At 37.6% G+C, this 23,860-nt stretch overlaps 1 protein-coding gene across 1 annotated transcript in view; it reads left to right on the forward strand.

Annotated features, from left to right (window-relative positions):
- LOC310891101 (adhesion G-protein coupled receptor V1-like) overlaps positions 1-23,860 on the forward strand; it is a gene marked incomplete at its 5' end in the record, with an annotated part of 45,995 nt that overhangs the window by 3,752 nt on the left and 18,383 nt on the right. The window contains 10 exons of the mRNA XM_083853411.1: positions 7,489-7,618; positions 9,236-9,316; positions 10,639-10,778; positions 13,166-13,775; positions 14,722-14,937; positions 15,915-16,130; positions 17,329-17,573; positions 17,768-17,949; positions 18,693-19,507; positions 20,933-21,142. Coding sequence (XP_083709537.1) covers positions 7,489-7,618; positions 9,236-9,316; positions 10,639-10,778; positions 13,166-13,775; positions 14,722-14,937; positions 15,915-16,130; positions 17,329-17,573; positions 17,768-17,949; positions 18,693-19,507; positions 20,933-21,142 — 2,845 coding nt within the window. The remainder of the gene's footprint in view (positions 1-7,488; positions 7,619-9,235; positions 9,317-10,638; positions 10,779-13,165; positions 13,776-14,721; positions 14,938-15,914; positions 16,131-17,328; positions 17,574-17,767; positions 17,950-18,692; positions 19,508-20,932; positions 21,143-23,860) is intronic.

Here is a 23,860-nt window from a genome sequence, read left to right on the forward strand (position 1 = left end):
GGAATTACAGTGTGGTGGATGAAATGGATGTCCAGAAGGGTTAATGCAGTAATCATGAGTATCATCAGAATGGATCAGCTGCCCTAGCAGAGGGAAACAAAGTAGGATTTGTTCAGCAAAACAAGGGCTAAAAGGGGTTGCAGTTCTGCTCTGAAAATCTGTGGAGGAAAGAGGGAGCCTCAAGTCTCTAAGACTTATAAAAATGAGGGATGATGATAATGTGCTGCTAGAACTAATAGGATGAAAAACTTGGACAGCATAGGATGGAATTGTTTGGCCTGTGAGGACTTACCTGTAACATTGAGATGAGGCTCAAGGAACCTCCTGATTTTGGATCTCAAGATCAATATGATTCCTCATCCAGGGACAATGAACAGTTTACCATTGGTTTTTAAGAAAAACAGGTAGTCAGTTGCTGACTGTTTCATACAAATACAATAACATGAGAAAAAATTATAATTTCCTTCTCAGGTCCAGGAATAGTAAGAATTGGAGCAGGAATCAACGGCAGCAGTAGGTACACAGGGTTAATGCAGGATGTAAGGCTTTATGAGCGTAAGTTGACACGAGCAGAGATCTATGAACTTCATGCAACTCCTGCAAAAAGTGATGTCCACCCTGTCTCTGGGTATTTGGAGTATTGGCAAGGAGAGACCAATAAATCATTCATCGTGTCTGCAAAGGATGACAAAGAGGAAGAAGGAGAAGAATTATTCATACTAAAGCTCATTTCTGTGCGTGGTGGAGCTCGAATTTCACAAGAAAACACCACAGCAAGATTAAGAATACAGAAAAGTGATAATGCTAATGGTTTATTTGGCTTCACTGGAGCATGTATCCCTGAGGTAAGGTGGTCATAATGGAAATTGTAGGTGATATTTCAGGCACAGAAAGCTAAATGGCAGGACCAAGTGACCTGAACAAACCCTAGATTTTGCAGTGTTTGCTTTTGTGGTTAAGCAAAGTTTTCCTAGGATTTGGAGATGCATATGTTCTGTTAATACAACCTCAGTTCCACTGGGATTTACTATATAATTTTAAAAAACTAAAGAAAAAAATGGTTAAGAAAATTTAGTTTACTATATAAACTGAAGACTAAGGCTTAATTTTTTTTTTCTAGAAAAATATTTTACCTTCACTTCTGTTACATTTGAGTTACCAGTTAAAATGTAAGATTTACTTCTCTGGTTTTTTTTTGAGAATGGATTATTGCAAAGATTTTTATTTTAGTTTTCTGTGTCACATGATGTGTTTGAGATAATTTTACTAGAGATCATGCAATGACAAAGTGTTATGGATTTTTCCACCTTCATTTGCTGTCATAAACTAAGTTATAATTTGCATATGTTTGATGTCAGTTGGTTGATTTAGTAGTGGTTTTTTTTGTTGTTTTAGTTTTAACAGATGAAATCTTTTTTCAGTGGTATCCATTCTATATGCAGAGTGTAAACTTGCTACTTTTTGAGGAGGCTTGAAATAAACATAAATCATTCTTTACTTCTTTAATCAATTATAAGGGGGAATAACATGATAGCTATCTCTACTGGTATTGGATTATTTTGTGGAAAAAAAAATTTAATATAGTTTTCATTTGGGAACTCTTATGAGCTTTAATTACATTCTTTTTTAATCAAAGTGCTTATGATGTTTTTAAAATAACTGTCTTGCCTGAGTGATACTAGTTTTCAGTTTGGTTCAGTTTGCTTATTGTGTGCCTACCATATGCTATGATAATAGATTCCTTCAGGTTCAAGTACCTCTGATACGCTGTGATGCCACAGATCATCAGCCAACCATGAAGAAAAAAAATAATTATATGGCACGGTAATTGTTTTGCACCTATCATATGTCCATTTCACCAGGGAAGTATTAGAGCTCTTAGTGGTGATGCAGGAACACAGCATTTTTTTACCAGTAGTTTAACTGTGCATATCTGTCTACTAGGCAGCTGAAGTCACACACAGTATCTATGCTTTCTTACAAAGCAGCCCTGAAATTTATCTAATGCATAAGATAGCTTTAACCTTTCCAATAACTTTCAGATAAAATTATTTTCTATGTTAATTTTATGAACGTTATTTTCTAAAATAGAAGGTCAGTACCAATTAAAGCTTCATTCCAGAGATGTGACGTTGTCGCTGCAGAAGTCATGTTATCTGTGAAGATACAGAATTGTAAGGAGGACAGTAGAAGAGAAAAATCTGTTTTTCTGAATGATGATGGTATAGTTTATTTCTATCCATAGTGTGTCTGGTTAGAGAAAGTGCTGATCCAAATCTTTCTTTAAATTATTGCTAAGGAAAATTACAATATTGACGTTATTATAAAGCAATAGTTTCATTTGCTTTCGACAGGTACATTTCAAGCATATTGATTCTGTCTCTGACGCATAGTTTTAGGAAAGGGGTTGTGTCCAGGACGAACTGCAGTGTATTGTTATTTGTTACCTTAATAGTCCTCAGGGAGGCATCAGACTTTTGCAGATTCCACTAGGATTGTTCTGATTGGCATCAAGGTCAGTTTCAGCTTCCTAACACTCCAAAAGAGCTGAAAGTAACATGACAGCAATTTTTTACTTGAACATTTGTCTGGCATTAAATATTTTCGTGTTATTTAATGAAATTGCCTTGATTTACTTTGACAGTAATAAACGTTCCAAATTTTTGCTTTCTTCCAGACTGCTGATGAAGGTTCCACTATATCCTGTGTTGTGGAGCGTACAAGGGGAGCCCTAGACTATGTGTATATAAAGTACATTATCTCACAGGTTGATTCCACTGGCATTAATTACTCTGTTACCGATTTTTCTAATAGCAGTGGCACTATCACATTCGTTCCTTGGCAGAGATCAGAGGTAAACCCTACCTTCCTATTAACAATTCATCCTGTCCTTTACAAACCTCCTGGAAAATACCTTCTGAGGGTGCTTGGCTGGTTTGCATACTAGAGAGTGTTTACTTCACATGGCTTTTCTTCTTATTATTTTTTATTTTGTTATTTTATGTTGTTATTTTTTTGTTATATATATATTTTCTTTCTTTCTTTTTTTCCATCCCTGACAACAAGAAAGTGTTATTTGTAGCTCTGTGTATATGTCAGTTCAAAAGTCACCATGTGTGCATGTACATATTAGATATATGCACATATACATAAAAAATATTAACTGTATTTATGTGTATGTGTACATATACTTTAAAAAGTGTAGATAGTCCATGTACTTTCGAAATTGGAAAATGATCAGGTTTGATCTGAGTGTTGTAACTCAAATTTATGTCCACAACAATTAAATAGGCAATAGTAAGATTCATTGCTGTTCTTGCACTCAAGGCTATCCAGGTTCTGTCTCCTTTTAAATTCAAAATCAGAAACAGGAGATTAAAGGTGTTCTTGTAACAATAGCTGTTTTTGAGTCTCCCTGAAATGATTACTGTCTGCTTTAATCTATTCCTCTGCATAAAGTGTGCGAGCAACTGGAACATAAGGAAATTATTCAATATTCTGGCCTTAGAGACACCTGAAATTGGTAATCAGAATTGCATCTCTGAGTTGGGGGAGAGAAAGAGAAATGATACATAAGGGAAGCTTTAGCTGCTTCTGAGAAAGCTTTCTAAAAGTCTTACGAAATTCCTTATCTGAATTAGTTTAAAAAAAAAAGAAAAAGAAAAAAGAAATACCAGGATACCAGGATACACTGAAGAGTAGGAATTCAAAGCTACAGAGGCCCACAATTAAAAAATTATGTGGGCAGACTGGAGGTCCAAAAGAGGGCCAGAAAGATGATCAAAGAGCTGGAGAACCTGTCCTCTAAGGAAAGACTCAAGGGGTTAGATCTTTTCACCCTTTAGAAGGGGACTTTGATCCCATTATTACAGTACCTAAAGGGCAGCTCCAGAGTTGACAGAGGCTCTCTCTTCTCAAGAAACCACAGGAGAAGACAGAGGGCAAAGAGTACAAAGATAGAGTGGGAGAGGTTTTGTCTTGAAATTTTTTACAACTACTGGAACGACTTCCTTAGGGACAGGGTCGGGTTGTCCCGACCTCAGCATCTGGGCCAGGGCAATCCCAAGCACAAACACAGGCTGGGCAGAGAAAGCACTGAGAGCACCCCTTGGGGGGGGAAGGACCTGGGCGTGGTGGTTGATGAGAAGCTCGACATGAGCCGGCAATGTGTGCTTGCAGCCCAGAAAGCCACCCGTACCCTGGGCTGCACCAACAGCAGCGTGGGCAGCAGGGCGAGGGAGGGGGCGAAGGAGGAAATTCTTCCCTCAGAGGGCGGTGAGGCCCAGGCCCAGGCTGCCCAGAGGAGCTGCGGCTGCCCCATCCCTGGCAGAGCCCAAGGCCAGGCTGGATGGGGCTGAGGGCAGCCTGGGCTGGGGGGAGGTGTCCCTGCCCATGGCAGGGGGTGGCGCTGGGTGGGCTTTAAGGTCCCTTCCAGCCCAAACCAATGTATGGTTCTATGGTAGAATTCCCATCACCAGGGGTGCTTAAGATGCAGTTGAACATGGTGCTGGATTATTTCATCTATTTTTTTTTTTTCCATGAAACATTGAACTTCATCTTTTGATGTCCCATCCAACGTGGGCTGTCCTATGATTAAAATTCTGTGGTAATAAACAGCGTGTGCTAGAAATAGAAATAAAAATAATCTGTTTCAATGAATTCAATCCTGATGTACAGCACAGAATTGTTAAATTTATTTGAAGAAGTGGTGCGGGACCACAGTACTGTAGAAACAACATACACTTTCTATTATTGTTTGTATAATAAGGATGAATTGTGAGTAGAAAATACCATCCTCAGTTTCACTTATATCAGGCTGCAGAAGTCAATGTGGACTCAAATTCGCTGAAGTCATTTGCAGGGATCCCAGTGACTTCACTAGAACTGTGAATCTGGATAATGTGATGACTGGCAAAAGCGTGTGGTATCTGAAAATAGTTCATTCATGTTATAATAGTTTGTTCATTCAGCTTTATTTCTCTGTGAAATGATATTACTGCATTTCATACAATCATATATAGCAGAAATTTCCAAAGCTTTTCTAGCATGGCAACATAGACGAGGCCCACATTACTCTATCTAGTGGCAGAAAATGGCTGATGTAGGCTCTTGCTACACAGCTTACTGGTCCAATTTACTGCATACATACAGAGGAGCTAATGTGCATGGCTCTAAGAAACGGGCTGGTAGCAAGCTGCTCTTCAGGTGGGATATCCTAAGGGACTTTCAACTGACATTTGTAATCTACTCATTACCATGCCTCTAAATATGATCAGCTACTTAAATGTTTTCTATATGTTTGTCCGACCATATCGAAACATAAAGAAAGATGGAATTTTCTGAAGTGAATGTGTTAGCGTGTTTAGAGCAAGGTTATGTTAGTAAATCGTATGATCTGCAGGTCAAAGTGTCAGGTGGTATAATAAGCTCAATTTATTTGCTCTCTAAATTGGATTAATCACTGTAATGTCTCTTCATAAGCATAATTTCAAAAAGATTTTAAAATTTATCAGATATTTCATGTTCAGTACATGGAAATTAAACTCTGCTTTTGTGAAGATATACAAAACCAACCAAACAAGTATTTATTATCACTTATTTATGTAGTTTGAAACAATTCAGAAAATATGCCTTCCATTTCCAGTAGCTTGGAAGCATTGTTTTTGGAAAGCATATTCTAGACATAAAATGTTATCTTAGAAATTAGTTGAATTTATGTGGAGAGCAAAAATAGTGTCCTTTGCTTTCAGAACTATACAGCAGATACAGCTGACTGACTAATCAAAGAATGTTGCATGGTTTGATTTCTCCATGATTTGGTCCTTCTCTAGGTGTTAAATTTGCATGTTATTGATGATGACATTCCGGAGTTAAATGAATATTTCCGTGTGACATTAGTCTCTGCAGTGTCTGGAGATGGGAAACTAGGTTCAACTCCTACCAGTGGAGCAAGTATAGATCCAGAAAAGGAAACTACTGATATCAGCATCAAAGCCAGTGACCACCCATACGGTAACAATGATGGGAATTATACAGCTTTGTTTCAGATTATTGTGTAGTTCTTTCCAGTCAGATGAAAACTTTGCTTGGTTGTAATAGTTGAGGAAGCAATCTCATATATTCCACTTTATCTGACTTGAATTAATTCATTGTTTATATACATGAATGAATACTGAATTAGTTTTCTTTTATAATTTTACAAAAAGGCCTCAAATCTTCCCTGCCCAAACAAGCAATGATTCTCTTGTGAGGGCAAATAAAGGCTCTGCATGTAGTTGATCCTGTCCAGGTTTTTCATCAAATGAGAATTCCTGACAATGAGAGTCATTTCTCCATATGTCTTGTACCAGTAAATACGCAAAACCGTGGCCTGTGAGGCTCTTTTGGGAAGAGAAGGTTTTATTATTGTGCTGTGCCTTTTATCAAGACTGACAAGAATATCAGTGAGAGAGGGTAAGGCACACAGCACATCTCTGGAAATAGTGTGATTGAGGCTTAAGGGTATACTGGTATATGTGGTTTTTAATTTCAGAACCATCACAAGATATGTTATCAATCACTTTATTTAAATTGTTTATCATCTTTAAAATTTGTTATGAAAAGCCATGTAAGTAGTAATTCTTGTCTTCCAGGTCTGCTCCAGTTCTCTGTGGGGCCACCTCCTCAGCCAGGTGATAAAATGATTCTTCCAGCCTCTTCTGTGCCCCATATTACTATTAAAGAAGAAGCTGGACACGTCAGATTACTGGTAGTTCGTGCACAAGGCCTTCTTGGAACAGTTCTGGTGGAATACAGAACAGTGCCAGTCACAGCTTTCAGTCCCAAAGATTATCAGGTATGGCAACTGCCAAGGTGGTATAATTGTTTTGGAATTAATTAGAGTTATTTATCGTGGAGATAGCTTTCAGTTTGACTGCTCTAGCCCAGCTATGATTCTTTCACAGAAAGACTACTTTACAAGGTGATGTGGCAAATGGATATGTAATATTCACTTAAAAATATACATCATGTGACTTCTCCATTCTTTTCTCTGCAGTAAGTTGCATTGTCTAGGAAAAGCCTCTGGTTTTGAACTTTTTTTTTTTTTCTTAACAGAGTTTTCAGTGTAGCAATTTGTGAGTTTTGCTGTTGTTACAGACCATATTATTCAAGTGCATGTACAGGTTAACATTATGCTTGTACATACTGGGATTTGTATATGCCTAGCAAAATAACCTGCATGTATCTGCACTTGCTTGTCCAACTGATCATTTGTGCAGAAAAATAAGAAAAATGTACATGAATGCAGATGCTCACCAGTATGTCAACTTAGATGTCTTCTTCTTTTTTTTTTTCTTTTGTAAAACAGATTTTTCAGATTTTTTTTTAAAGCTTAAGTGAGGAAAAGTAGATGTTTTGAAAAAGACAAAATGAAGGTTCTGTTTCTTTTTTTTATATGGATGAAAACATTAGACTTGAACAAAAATATGAAGAGCTCTTATATTGCAGGCTGTTGTGGGTACACTGGAATTTCAGCCAGGAGAAAGATACAAGTACATTACTGTTAACATCACTGATAATACTATTCCTGAATTAGAAAAAACGTTTAAAGTGGAGCTGTTGAACCCAGAGGGAGGAGGTAAGGCACATATATCAGTCCCTTAGTTGTATTTTCATGACCTCTACTCGTTCATAAAAATCTTGTCTTTCTTGGCATTATTTTCTATGTTATTTCTGAAAACAAACAAAAAGCACCTCTACATCCCCACCCCCATACAGCTGTCTTTTTTCGTAGGGAAGAACTGTTCCTCAGTTCTTTTCTTAATCCTTGGTGGAAACAACCAGATCCCATAGCAAGTATATTATTACCATGTATTAGGGAAAGTGTATCACTGCCATCTGTTAGGTCATCTAAAGGCAATTGCTGCTTTTCACTTTGTATAACTTCATGGTTGGTAATGAGAACTAAAATAATGCAAAAATATATTAGCAATATGTTGCATTTCAAAAATATGGAATATTTATAAAATATTTAAGGCTAAACAGTCAAAGTGTTGTGTTTTTGTTTGTTTGTTTTGGGTTTTTTTTGTTTTGTTTTGTTTTTTCTTCCACATGAGTGAAATCAGAAGAACTGCAATACATAGGTCAAATGGATTATAGCAGTAATAGGCTGTGGATGTTGAGGGCCATAGGGAGTTTGCTGAGCTGTAGCTGCAGAGGTAGCTCGTAGATAACTGTCTGTAAGAACAAGACAAACACTTGAAAGAATTATTGGTTTGAAGGGCTAGTCTGAAGGGACGGCAAAGCATAGTGGTGCTGCCACATAAACCCCTGAATACCTTACAGATTTTTTTTTCCATTTGAGAAAAATTTTAACGGAGATTGTAAAGCTTGTTGGAGGGAAAAGTAATTAGAAACACTGACAGCCATAAATTGATTTTTTTTTTTTAAACTGATGTTATTTTTTTAAACAATTCGGAAATTGCAAGTGTGGTCCCTTCTGGGAGGATGTATCAGATTTCCTTGAATTAATCCAGCTCTCTGCTATGATTGTATGTGTCTATGGTGCAACATGGTCTCAGTGATTCTTTTGGTAAAGTCTTGAGACTTTTCACGTATTTTGTCTTTTTGGTTGAATAGTTGTTTTGTTAAAAGGAGTCAAACTTTTCTCTTTCAAATTGTTGTGACAGAAAATTTACAACTAACTTTAGTAATCCAGTAACTATATAGCCTTTTTAAAATGAGCCTTCTTTTTGGCCTTTCCAACACAAACACAAAGCTTATGAAGTCCCCATTAGTTAAGTTTTCTGCAGATTTTCCCAACATTTTCACTTTGTGAGAAAATATTAGAATAAGGAGCTTGAGGGACTTTATCGTCTCCCCTACCTTTTTTTTTTTTTTTTTTTTCAATTTAGATTCCTCCATGACAAGCCTCAGTTAGGAGTGAGAAAGGGGAAATACAAAATGGGGACACAAAGAGGGAAAGAGAGGAAAGATAAACTATGTGTATGTGTTTTCTTTCATTCTGACTTCCCATTGCTATTTCCAATGTCATAAATTAAGTAAGAGGTGGCATATGTAAATATTTCAGTCTTTATTAGAACTCCTGTACACTTTCAGAAGCAAAGTTGATACCTTCCTAGAGTGCTTCCCTCTTTTTTTCCTGTTGTCCAGAATAGTTTAAATTTCTCTTTGCTTGCGCTCTGATTTATAAATGTATATATGTGTATATATCTGTATGTCTGTCATCTTAAAGTTGCTGAGCTCTTTAGAAATGATGGCAGTGGTAGTGGTGATGGGAACATGGATTTCTTCCTTCCAACTGTCCATCAGCATGGTAAGCATTTTGGATTAATCTTTATTTCTTTATGCTAACTGTAATATCCCTCATGAACTACACTACTGACACAGTTTATCATAGTGTTATTTTGCTTGTGGTTTGAGATATATCATAGAGTCCTGTCAAAACATTCTTTCCCATTTTAAAAAAGGCTTAATTTCAACAACAGTCAATACTAACCGTAATACAGAAAATAACAGCTTCTCTATCTTCAAAGCTGTATTTTTATAGAACACAATGTAGTTATTCCAGAAGTAGTTAGAAAAATTAGCTTTGTTTGTAAATTTTGTAAAATTTTCTGGAGAGCAAAGAGGAGAGAAACTTTTTAAATTTAAGGTAATTTAAAAATTACCTGACTGTGTGTTTTGATACTTTCTTTTGCCACTTGCTTTATGCTTTGATCTCTGCATCTCAAAAATACTCTTAATAAAAAGTGGTGTTAGCTCTTTTTTTCTAAAAGAATGCTTTGATTATTTTTCATTTTTGAAGTCTATTTTTGTCACAACATACAGAAAACAAAGATAATTTAATCTTGAGAAAATTAAAAACATACAATATGCAGAAATAAGATGAAAACAAAAGCACCTACTATGAGGGAAACGCTAATGATGGCGGATTTTGAATTAAACCCTAGAGACCTGAAAATATTGTGTTAGCACCCATTATTGAAATCAAATAATTTATTCCACAGTGACAGCCTGATTTTCTGTTTTATTTGAAAATACAAAGGAGTTCAGTTTGAACCTGAGAGTAAGTCTGTGGTTTAACCACTTTTTGGAACTTCCTGGGAAGTGTTGTTTCCTCTTCTGTGTTTCCAGATTTTTTTTAAAATGCCAGGCTCTTTCTCTTTCTAAGCAGCAAGTTATCTCACACAAGATGATCATTACAGTAGTAGAATTTCCTGGACTAGCTTTTTCTTTGTTCCAGCTTCAGTTAAAATAGTACCTGCTTTTGTCCTGTCTGCACTGCTTACACTGTGTTTTACCACGTAACTCTCCCCTACCCTAAATTCTAGTTCATTTTCCTTAATTAGACAAGTAATTTTATTTTTGATCCTCTCTTAAAATATTTGCATTTTATATGTTGCTTTGGAGTGTTGTTCCATAGAAGGGCTGCCAGGACTGCATTATTGAAAGTGAGTTCCTTATCCATGTGGATAATTATTCCACATTTAAAACAAAAAAAAAACACACCACAAAATGCAAAACAGCAGAAATATTCCAGTTATGCTTTTCTGTGTGCTTTTTGTAACAAACTTCCTTAGCTTTTAAGAAAAGATGGTATAAAAAAATAACTCATTTTGGCACTTGCACTTACAGCCAGCTTGGGAATTGCATCCCACATCGTTGTGACTATTGAGGCTTCTGATGATGCTCATGGCGTCTTTGAGTTCAGTACTGAGTCACTCTCGGTAAATGGAACTGAGCCTGAAGATGGAGATAGCAATATTATGTTGCAGGTTAGAAAGTTTTGGGTCTCATATTGCTATGCAATCCTCTTTTATGTCTATTTTACAGAGCATTCTGCAATATTTTTATAATAGGTCTACAGCATTTTAACTTAACTTTATCATGTACATTTGTCTTGACATTTTATACTTCACTTTCTAAAGTGTATCTTTCAGCTTAAAACTAAAATGTTTTATATAAGTTTAAATTTACTTCTACTTGTTTACATTTGAGGTATGAATATTTTAAAGTAAGTGCTGATGACACAACAAATACAGCAAAGCTAAGATGATAAAGATTACACTGTTTTTAAAATTAGTTTATTTTTAACTCATCATGTCAATGACTTTGCACTGTATATAATGGAGGGGCTGGATTGTGTGCAGCTTGCAGTTGGCAATGACATGCTTAAGATCCTCCGGGTAAGGATTAAGGGACATGGAAATAAGTTATAACAATAAGATGAAGTTGTTGTGGGAGTCTGCTATAGACCACCCAGCCAGGAGGACAACATTGCCAAATTATTCTATAATGAACTAAGGGATATCTCTAGGTCATCTGCCCTTGTCCCTGTGGGTGACTTCAACTTCCCAGATGTTAGCTGGGAATACCATACAGCCAATACAAACAGGTACTGGAAATTCCTGAGGCACGTTAACAATAACTTGTTGGTACAGTTACTCTGGAAGCTGACTAAGAAAGGTGCCCTCCAGATTTGTTGCTTGTAAACAGTGAGGGTCTTGTGGGTGAAGTGGTGATTGGAGGCTGTCCTGGCCATAGTGACCATGAGATGGCTGAGTTTAAAATCTTTGGTAATAGGAGGAAAACTGCCAGCAAAAGTTCAGCCCTAGCTATGGAGACAGCAGACTTCAGACTACTCAGTGAACTAGTTTGTGAGGTCCCCTTGGAACCTGCTTTTGAAGGTATTGGAGTCCATCAGTGCTGGTTAGTTAAGTAACACCTCTTAAGAGCACAGGAACAGGCAATTCCAAAGAGTCAGAAGTTGAGCAAGCTGGGCAGAAGGCCAGCTTGGCTGAGCAGGGATCTTATTCTAGAATTTAGGCGAAAAAGGAAAATCTGTGGGCATTGGAAGCAAGGTCAGTTGAACAAGGACTACAGAGGTGATGTTCACTCAGAGTTGAAGCTGGCCAGTACTGTGGGGACAACAAAAAGTGCTTTTTTTAAAGTATGCTAACAGCAAAAGGAGGAGCAGAGAAAACATTGATCCATTACTTGTTGAGGTTGGTAACCTCACAAATAAGTACGCCAATAAAGCAGAGGTTAATGCCTTCTTTGCCTCTGTCTTTAACACCAATGATGGGCTCGGGGACACCCAAAGCTCTGAATTTCAGGACTGTGATGATGATAAACTCCCAGCCAACTTTGAACTTGTGCAGGATTTGCTGCTCCAGCTGGATGCATATAAGTCTATGGGGTCCAGTGGGATTAATCCCAAAGTACAGAAAGAGCTGGCTGATGTCATTGCAAGACCTCTCTCAATAATTTTTCAATAGTCTTGGAGTCTGGAGAGGTCACAGTTGACTGGAATTAAGTTAAACGAGGAAGTGCTGGATTCTGCACCTGGCAAGGGGCAATGCTGGCTGTACGGACAGGCCTGGGGACAAGAGGCTGAAGAGCAGCCCCATGGAAAGGGATCTGGGGGTTTTGCTTGACAGCAAGAGAAATATGAACCAGCAGTGTGCCTTAGCAGCCAAAATGGTCAACTGTGTTCTGGAGCATAAGGCACAGCAATGCTGGATGGTCAAGGGAAGGGATTGTCCTGCTCTGCTCTGTGCTGGCGAAGCCTCACCTCTAGCACTGTGTGTGCTACAATATATGAAGGACATAAACTATTAGAGAGCATCCAAAGGAGGGCTACTATGGTGGTGAAGGGTCTAGAGGGCAAGAAGTATGAGGAGCGGCTGAGGTCCCTGGGTTTGTTCAGCCCAGAGCAGAGCAGGCCGAGGGCAGGCCTCATGGCGGCCTGCAGCTCCCTCACGAGGGGAGCGGAGGGGCAGGCGCTGAGCTCTGCTCTCTGGGGACAGCGACAGGACCCGAGGGAACGGCATGGGGCTGGGACAGGGGAGGGTCAGGCTGGGGGTTAGGGAAAGGTTCTGCACCCAGAGGTGGTCGGGCACTGGGACAGGCTCCCCAGGGACGTGGTCACAGCACTGAGCTGCCAGAGTTCAAGAAGCATTTGGACTACTCTGTCAGACATGCGATTTGATTTTGGGTGGTCCTGTGTGGAGTCAGGTGTTGGACCTGATAATCCCTGTGGATCTTTTGTAACTCAGGATATTCTGTGATTCTGTGACTTTGCTGTATGCCATTTTACACTTTTATGTTCTTCTTTCTTATAGTACAAAGAAATACATAAATCTTTGTGTTTTCCACTTAGGTTGTGAGAACTCATGGGGCCCTGTCTGAGGTGACTCTGTATTGGGTCATAGTCTGTGATCTTACAGAAGACCTGGTCTCTGCATATGGGAATGTAACATTTGATGTTGGCCAAGTGAGAGCAAATATTACCATACAAGTTTCTCCTGACAACGTGCCTGAACTGGATCAGGTGTTTTCAGTTTTGATCATCAATGTGTCCGGTGGTCGTCTTGGAAATCACACTAATGCAACATTAACAGTTTTAGCTAATGATGATCCATATGGACTGTTCATCTTTTCTGAGAGAAACAGACCAATAAAAGTTGAGGAAGAAACAAAAAATATCTCCCTGACAATAGTAAGGCTTGGTGGTCTTCTTGGTACAGTAGTGGTTACATACAGAACTTTAGGTGATGATGAAAAGTCACCCTTTCTTCCACCTGATGTTGTTAGAGCAATACAAGGAGAAGATTATATACCCATTACTGGTTATGTGATCTTCGCAGCCAATGAAAGCGAAGCCACAATATCTTTGCCTATTTTGGATGATTATGATCCTGAGAGGTCAGAATCTGTTTTTGTGGAGCTAAACAATACTGTTTTGATCGACAAAGTACAGGATCGGCCAAGTAAGTGTCTTTCATATGTAAACCCAAAGCTTAAATATGTAGGCTAATATTTATATTTAATAGGATAAAATGCAGCAATTGAAATTACAGTAAAATTTTACCTCTGCCTAACTCTGTATAGTTAAGAATCCTGTAAGTTATATGTCAGAGTATCTCACATTAAGTATGAAGATTCTGTGTGTCAGCATATATTTCCTTTACCACAAAATTTTGTCAGGGGTGGACATTTCTTTCTCCCTTCTGCATCTGCTTTATCCCAGGTGTTTTAGGCCAACTGTATTACTGTATTGGTTTTGTGTGCTAATACCTGCTCACCTGTTGTTTCTGTAAAGCACAATGATAGGAAATAAGCTAGTTGCACTTACTGAAAGCGAAAAAAGCCTTTTAAACATTAAGTGGTGTAGAATTGCAGCTTCATGCTGGCTTTTTAGCGTAGAGGATGTTTGCCCGATCAGATAAATTCAGGTCATTACAGCCTTATTTATGCTTAAGAGCTTCTTGGCATGCCTAATTTCCCTTCCCTCTCCCCCATGACTCTCCCACATTAATCTTGATTTTTAAGGGAAACACTACAAAAAATTCTACTGGGAAACTGAAAGGTTACTTATAGTTCATCATTGCTAGTGTAAAATTCTATTGTCCTATGGACAAATAAATAAGTAATTTTGCTAGTACCTCACCTCTTCAAAGAACTGGTGTTTTGTATGCTCCACAGCAGGGTAGAATAATAAGTTAGTAAGAATGTGGATTTTCTGACATAATATAATTCAAACATCAAAAATATGCTTGTGCAGTTTGTAGTTATATTTTGTCCAAATCTAAAATGAAAATTTTATTGAAAGCTAGTAGTGGCCATCCACTAAACTCAGGTGTATGTATATGAACAGTATAGCCATATATAGGAGGCATTTCAGGCTTGCTCTAAGAGGTTTTTTTTATATTTCAGTTGTAAATTCTCCTCGTCTTGGATCAGTGGGTGAGACTATAGCTCATGTAATTATCAATGCCAATGATGATGCTTTTGGAACACTTCAGCTTTCAGCTTCAGCTGTGCGAGTTGCTGAAAATTATGTTGGACCAATCATTAACGTGACCAGAACTGGGGGAATTTTTGCAGATGTTTCTGTGAAATTCAAAGCTATGCCAATAACTGCAACAGCTGGTAAGAAATCAAAATAGCAGAAATACACATTCTGTGTTAAACCAGAAAGAGCATACTGTATGCTTCGAGTAACCAAAGCAAGCAAGTGTGTATTGAATGCAGTCTAGTAAAACAAGTAGAAAAAATACCAAAGTGTGAGATACTTACTGAGTGTACTTAGGAGACAGGAATTCAGGTCCTATAGAAGAGACCTTACATCAAATTTAAAAAAACTCAGAGATATCATCACTGAAGAATCTAGCAAGAAAACTAAGGAAAGGAATTGGCTGTTTGTTTCCCTGGTGGCCACTCACTTTCTCAAAAAAATAAAATAAAATAAAAAATCCTGTAGTAGTATATATAGCTAGTACTTAGTCCTTTGTACATATTTCAACCTACCATACATGGCTTATTTGAGTTTCTTGGAGGGAAATTGAGAGCTGGTGACTCCTCTGTGAAACAGACAAATGTTAAGCACAATTCAAGAAGACTTTTACTTTGCAAATGAAAGGTAAAGCTCTCAGGTGATCCCTGAAAAGCTCCACGAGGGAAGGAGTGACCTTATGTCCTTTAGTAAAATCTCCTTTGAAAAAGGTACTTCTGTTTCATTTTATCTCTTGGAAAGCCAGACAACTATCAGAAATCAAATATAGAAATGTCACAGTTGTGTGATCTTCTCAATGGAAGATAATAATGGACCTTTTGTAATTGCTTCTTGGACTGACAGTGTAAACTCTGTTTTGGCCAAGATGAGATTTATTTTCATCCATCCAGATATCTAAAAGGCACTAGGAAATAAACAATTGTATTTTCTGGGTATGAAGATAAAGAAAAAAAAAACACAAAAAAACACACCAACATATGAACACAAGGGAATGCAAAAAGAACAGATAAATATTAGTGCTGATAAACATTAGTGATGTTTCATAATGAACCAGAATGCCTTAATATTCTTCTGTGTTTTGATTGTTTTGTTATTTTTTCATGTACAAATCTAGGTGAGGACTACAGTGTAGCCTCATCAGATGTTGTCTTACTAGAAGGAGAAACAAGTAAAGCTGTGCCAATTTATATAATTAATGATATCAATCCTGAAGTTGAGGAGTCCTTTTATGTTCAGCTGCTGAATCAAACGACAGGAGGAGCCTTGCTTGGATCTTTGACGAGGGCAGTCATAACCATTGAGGCTTCTGATGACCCGTTTGGATCCTTTGGTAAATGAGTCTTATTTGCATATTTTCTCTTGTCCAGTAGCAATCTGCTGATTTGTGGGTGAGTTATTACTGGGCAATGGAATAAAAATTTTCAGAATACAAAAAGGGAAGTCTGGATGAACACAGTAAAGGACAAAATAAGATAAACTAAATTAAAACGTGTAAGTAAGGGCAAATGGTGCCCTTATATAGCGAAATTGAAGCATTCAGTCAACTTATATATCAAGATTTTGTGAGACGAAGGTGGATTTTGGAGTCTCCTAATGGGGATGGATTTTAATTTAATTTGTATTTTTTTATCTATTCTAAATGTTGCATTTCTGCAATAGCTTGAAGCTTAAGTTTACATGCCAAAACCTGTTTAGATAGTGCAGTGTCATTGTTTTACAAAATAATCAGGCAAAGCAGGTTTAAATATCTGGGGAAATTGGAAAGTACAAATATGACTTAAATTGCATTCTTGTATGTTCTGGTTGTTAGTTATTGTAGTTTTTCTTCTTTCTATCATTATCAGTAAAATGGATTGTGGACACTTTCCAAAAATAGTTTCATTACACAGGTTTTGAGAAAAAAATGGTAATTTCAAAAATTTAATGACATTTTAGAAATTTATCTTTTCTATTTATTTTTTCTATTTCAGTATTTCTGATGTATGTTTTCCAGCCATTTTATTTGACTTACTCTTTCTCCCTTTAGTACCCTACTTTATTTCAGTTATTCCATTTTATCAGCAAAATGTAAAGGAAATTGACAAAAGTAAATAATTCCACATGGATAATTCATTAACTTCATTCTTAACAACTAAAGATTTTATACAAGAAAGACTTATATTTGAAACAATTTAGATGGAATATGTTGACACATTTTTTCCATACGTGACATAAAAAATGATAAAAAATTTCCTCACTGGGAAAAATTACCTTCTGACCGTCTTCTAAAAACTTAGATCATGGCTAGCCTTGAACAATGGATACGTTGGAATAAACTCTTGGGTGGGGGCTGAATTTTCATGCCAATTTTATTTGCAGATAAAATGATACTGAAAGTTCAATTTGAAGTTTAAACCTGATTAACATTTTTTTAATTGTGCAAATGAATGCAATCAAGTGAAATAAAATATATAATTCAGTAACTAGGATGGTGTTTTTATTTTAAATATTACTGTTAATGAAATACACCTCTTTGTGCTGCACTTCAGTGTTCCAGATGACCGAATTTACTGTGGAGGAGCCTGAATCTGGATCAGTACCCATAAATCTGCCAGTAATCCGCAATGCTGGGACACTTGGTAACGTTACTGTTGAGTGGGTTGCTACCATTGGTGGACACCCTGCTGATGAGGACTTGCAGGTTGCCTCAGGCAATATTACTTTTGCCCCTGGGGAAGCCTTTCAGATGCTACTATTGGAAATCCTGGCTGATGATGTTCCAGAAATAGAAGAAGTAAGTCAAGCACTTACATCTTCCTTGAAGATGGTATTAATTTTGACTTGTTCTAGAAATATGTATGATGGAAAACAAGAAATGTTCCGGCAGGAAGGTGCTATAATTTCATGTTATACTTTGCTTGTAATTATTGTTAGAAAAACCACAAATTGTCTAGCTGCATTACTTCTTTTTCTTTTCTTCTCTTTGAGATTGTCCGTGTAGAATTAACTCAGGCCTCCAATGGTGGTGCTATTGGGTTAGATGGCGTGGCAAGTATTATAATACCTGCCAATGATAATCCTTATGGCACAGTTTTCTTTCATCAATCCTTATATCGAGTTCAGGAGCCACTAGAAAGAAATTTGCTGGCAAACATAACAGTCAGGCGAAGGTTTGTATAATGTTTGCTTTATTTGTAATTACTATTTATTCTTCACTTTTGTTTCCACTATAATGTCAAATTTCATGCTCCTCTCATAAAAATATGTGCATCAATTCTTTGATCTGCCATCTCAATGTATTTTCATTTCAAACACATTGTTTTTGAAGTAGATGTCTGTGTATTACATAAATTACTTAAACGTAGTATACATTGAAATGCACAATGTAAACTCGGCGTACACAGTGTACTATTCATTTTGTCCGTTTAATCATCAAATCATTTAAACCTGCATGGTAGCCTGTTCCTGTGATTTGAACAGGAGGACAAAATGGCCAGCCCTTACAGGATGAAAATAAGAGAAGGAAAACAGGTTTTATGCATGTGATCCTAGAGGAAGGATGATAAGTCTGGGTGTCACCGGCTTTTTCTTCCTTGCAAGTAAGGAGAGCTGCCAAGTCCTGAAGAAGACTAAGTTAACTCCTAGAACCAAATGTTTACAAATATGCATTCTTAACAGACTACTACCTAAGCTATAAATAATCAAACTTGCTATCCACAAAAAAATAAGATAACTCAGTTATTCTGGTACTAGTTTCAAAGGGAATGCATTTTGATGTGTTATTTGGAATTTTTCAGCAATTCAGAAAGGGTCAGTTGATTTTGTTCACTTCTATTATTAACCCAGAAACATGTAGAATATTAGACATCCTTTGTCAACTAACAGAACTTTATTTTATTATAATGTCTTTTAGTGAGGGAAGATTTGGTCAGCTGCAGATTTTCTACAGCACTTCTGAGACTGACGTTGTAGCTCTTGCTGTGGAGCAAGGTCAGGATATCCTGGCCTACTACGAGCCTCCTGTACAAGGAATTCCTGACAAACCATCCAAGACCAGAGTGAATGTGTCAGCAGCAAGTGACCCTGTGTATTCCTGTGCAGCTCAGTGCCTAAAAGAACAAGCATGTTCAGCCTTTACATTTTCCAGTGCCTCAGGGATTCCTCTCTGCCTTTGGCTGACGTCAGATATCAGCCCATTAACTAACAACACTTCAGGGTTCCGGACCTACAAGAAAAACGTTACCAGTGCATTCGCCCTCTTCAGCACACAAGCCATCGCTGGCAGTGATTATGAACCTGTTACAAGACAGTGGGCCATAATGCAGGAAGGGGAAGAGTCTGCAAATCTAACAGTTACCATACTGCCTGACAGCCTGCCAGAACTGGATGAGAGATTCACTATAACCCTTTTGAAAGCAGAACTGATGAACGTCTCAGCCAGCTCAAAAAACCAACCAACCATAGGACAGCCAAATACCTCCACAGTTATCATAATGATGAATGGAGACGCATTTGGAGTGTTTAAGATCTACAGTGTAAGTCCCAATGCAACAGAGAAAGGTCTGTATGTTGAAGTAGAGGAACGTCCTCAGACCAACGTGCAGCTAATGATACACAGAACAGAAGGCAGCCTGGGACAAGTGACAGTGGAATGGCGTGTCATTGGTGGGACTGCTACTCCAAACTTGGATTTTATAGGTGTCGGTGAGACTCTGGTGTTTGCTGAAGGTGAGACAAGCTCTCGTTTTGGCTTCTGTTTTGTAAAACTAAGAAAAAGAAAAAAGAACGTGACAAGTACACGATACTGTGGATGTTTTGACAACTGATATCTTCTTCTTAGGCTAAATTTTCCTGAATGCTAAGGATACACGTGCAAAAGAGTATGGTTGTTCATTAGCATGTAGCATTATCTTGCAGAACACACACAGTGGTAGCAAAGCACAATGAAATATCTAAGCACAATAAATACCTAAGGGTTTTTATTAAAGAAATATTGCAGTATAAATATTGCACTCTAAAGATTTCCTTTACCACATAAGTAAGGATTAATAAAGTCGAAGATAGTTGTTACAGCAAGGATAATGGAAATGAGAATCAGGCCTAAGTGGTCTTTTGTTAGCCCTCGGTCACTACAGTACTAATTTTTCATGACATCTCTTTAAATTCTGAGATCATATTGTAACATAACAAAACATATTTAAACGTAACATAACAGAACATATTTAAAAGAATTGCAAACAGGACAAACAAGTCCCTCTCAGACATTACTTAAGTACCATGCAGCATGCTGTATTTTATGCTGTATTTTATTTTTTCAAAGTCTGAGTTAATCGAACTGATATTTTGAAAGCAATTTCCAGGTGCGTAGTAAAGATTCTAGTGTGCTAGCTTGATAAATCATCTGAATAGTAAGGCATGGCTGCTGGCAATGATTGTGAGGCTGACATGTAATTACATTACCCGTTATAAGTTTAGTAAAAACTGATTTTGAAGTATTTTGAAAGACAATCTAGCAGGAAATACATATGTATTCTGTAAATTGATATTCTAATGATCATAAAACACAGCTGGGTTATGCACACGCACTGAACAACAGGATTGTGTTGTAAATTTTAATGGATATATAGCGACTAGAGATTAACGGTGTTTGCTGCTTACATTATTATTCTTTGATAGTCCCAAAGGCAAGGAACTAACAAAATGTCATCCCATTTCAATGCATTCCCTGGCTCAGTAAATGTACTCATATTGAATGTACACCCTTGTGTAAATGGTTCATCGGAGAGCTTAGCACCTGGCAATTTATTTTTTTTTCAAGAATGATATTCCCCTTTTCTAAGTTAAATTTTAAAGTCATAGAATTTGTAATGAAAATAAAGAATTCTAGGCACTCCGAAATAATTCCTATATAATTAATTTCTACATAGTATATTTAATGATGTGATCGTTTTATTGGCTTAATGTGACTGATCAATAGTAATTAGATAAAATTTCATAATGACATTCACTGACTTCCAGAAAGGTAAATAAGTTTGTTTCATGCAATTTTAATATATTTTATGTATTTAATTATTTTCAAAATGAGATGATTGAGTCTTTTTACAAGGTGGTTTCCAAGTGGACACACGGTTGTATACGTTCTTCTCCTTGTAGGTGAAACAAAGAAGATGGTCACGCTGCCCATTATAGATGATCCAGAGCCAGAGGATGATGAAAGTATTGAAATCAGCCTGGTCCATACTGAAGGAGGGAGTCGAATTTTGCCCAGTTTTGACACTGTCACAGTGATTATTCTGGCAAGTGACAATGTGGCAGGAATTATAAGCTTCCATACAGCCTCAAGATCTGTTATTGGTTGTGAAGGTGTGTTCTTTGTGTTGACCACGCTCAAATTTTAATGCCAGTTTCCATCTTTGTGCTTTCAGTTGATAATGACTCACAATGATTGTGTTTCACTGTTCAGAGAACACCAGCAAGAAGTGAATATCCACATACCTGACATGTACTTTGAACTCTTGCAAGCATTCATAGAATCACAGAATGCTTAAGGTTGGAAGGGGCCTCTGGAGGTCATCTGGTCCTTTCCCCCTCAAGCAGGGCCACCTAGAGCAGGTTGCTCAGGACCATGTCCAGGCTTTTGAGTATCTCCAAGGAGGGAGACCCCACAATCTCTCTGGGCAACCTGTGCCAGTGCTCCCACACAGCACAAAAGTGCTGTCTGATATTCAGAGGGAACCTCTTGTGCTCCAGTTTGTGCCCGCTGCCTCTTGTCCTGTCCCTGGGCACCACTGACACGAGCCTGGCTCTGTCCTGTTCCACCCTCCCTTCAGGTATTGAAGGACACTGATGAGATCCCCCTGAGCCTCCCCTTCTCCAGGCTGAGCAGTCTCAGCTCTCACAGCCTCTCTTCCCTTCCCTTGATCACCTCGGTGTCCCTCTGTTGGAGTCTTCCCAGTACGTTTAGGTCTGTCTTGCACTGGGGAGCCCAGAGCTGGACCCAGTGCTCCAGGTGCAGCCTCACCAGTGCAGAGTAGAGGGGAAGGATAGCTCTCTCAGCCTGCTAGGGATACTTGGCCTAATTCAGCCCAGAATGCCATCAGCCTTCTTAGTAACAAGGCATGTTGCTGGCTCCTGCCCAGTGCAGTGTCCAGCAGGACCCCAAGCCCTTTCTGTCAAGCTGCTCTCCATCAGGGTGCACGCCCTGGTGCCTGGGGCTGCTCCCCGCCAGGGGCAGGACTCTGCCCTTCTCTTTGTTGGCCTGCACGAGGCTCCTGCCAGCCCACTTCATGACTGCCAACATACACACACCTAATAGTCATAAGCAAATCAGATCTATCAGCGACTTACAAAGAATTTAAAATATTCTAGAAAACATTCCTGCAGAAACACTAGGGTAACATCTTCCCTTTGTCTGTCCCATGAACCTGATGTTTTTTTATGGCAGATGATTTGGGAAGTAGCAATTATAAGAGAAAGCAAACATTTGAGAAAGAACAATAATAATTTGGTATGTACTAAACATTTCTACTATTGTTTTAAAGAATACACGGCATGTTTCATCTACAGTTTGATGCAGTTTTGCATAGGATGATAATAGTACTGGTGGTGATTGCTTTAGGTGGCCTTTGATGGAATCTCAGTGTATTGCAGTATCACGTTTCTCTGATGTTTGAACTGATGGGCAGGGAAAGTTCACAAAACAGGAACTTGTCCCCTAATGTGTGCACTACATTTTCTGTTTGAAGAAAAATGGCTTTCTCAACCAAAGGTTTTTTGTTTTGTTTTCCCAACATGAAAGGGCATCATAACCTTTGGTTTTTTATCTAGGTATGGTTTGTGTTAATTCTGTGCCAAGCCAGATGTGATATGATTAGCTAAGAAGAGCTGTTAATGAGCACAAGGAATTAATACAAACTGTCTCAGTCCCAAAGTCCCTGAATACTTTCAACTGGTTAAATGTTATTCATAGCATGCTACCAAATGCTGGCTGCTTGAAACTGAAGTACTTGGCTATAGTTCTATTATTATATATAGTTATTATTATATTATTTTTCCAGGTTGTGAAAAGAAATAGTTCATTGCCTTCCAGCCAGAAACAAAACAAGTGAACTAAGTGTCTTTGATTAAAAAAAAAAGAGAGAGAAAAAGGGAGAAATAGAGAAAGAGCAAAAGAGCTAAGGCATTTAGATTATTTTAGTTTGTCAAAATATTTTTTTCATTCGAAAGCAAAATTTACCAGACATAAATCCAAATATCATTACTTTTACAGTTATTGTGTTATTGAAAATTTTCTGTTAAGTGAATACATTTTGTTTTCACAATGTGCATGTTATTTTTTACCTTATTGAGGATAAGTGTAGTATTTTTTTATTGGACAGGGGTCTGCGACAGTTGTGTAACTGTATTACAAGAAAATGCACTGCAGTAGCTTAAAGTAATGAGGAAGAGGAGAGCGGCTGATGCTCCCTTCTTCACAGCGATAAATACCCACCTCTTTGTTTCTCTATGTAAGAGATGCATCACTTATTAAGTCACAATGTAGAAATGTAAAAGTATGGATAAGGATTAAATATTAAAAAAAATATTGAATTTAGCCTAATAACACTTTCAATCTTCAGAAATCAATTAGTGTTCATATTAGCATTTCTTCTGGATAGGAATACCAAAAAAATCTTGGTAAAGCTGGTAGGAAACATGGATCAGTAAATAACTACTTGGAATCTGTAATAATGACTTCAAGTTTCTTCTCAGTGTTTGGATTATAGTGGAACAGCTTTCTATATCATAAAGCATTTTTCCCAGTCTTCAATGAAAATTCATTATAACTTATAGAGATATATTGAAATAAGCTTTGCCTTATTTGTGTGTGTGTGTGTTTTCCCAATGGTACTAAACCATTGAAACCACTTTTCTTTTAAATCTTTATTTCTTTGTAATGGATATGCAAAATTCTCAAATAGAACATAGTGGATTGCAGTGCAGTGTTAAACACTGTAATGATTTAGCCTCAGAGGAACCTGTAAATTGGGAGTCTACCATCCAGATATTTGACTGTAGAAGTGGAATCCTTGTGATATCAAT

Source organism: Anser anser, assembly GCF_964211835.1.
Source record: "Anser anser genome assembly, contig: HAP1_SCAFFOLD_396, whole genome shotgun sequence".
Classification (NCBI taxonomy): domain Eukaryota; kingdom Metazoa; phylum Chordata; class Aves; order Anseriformes; family Anatidae; genus Anser; species Anser anser.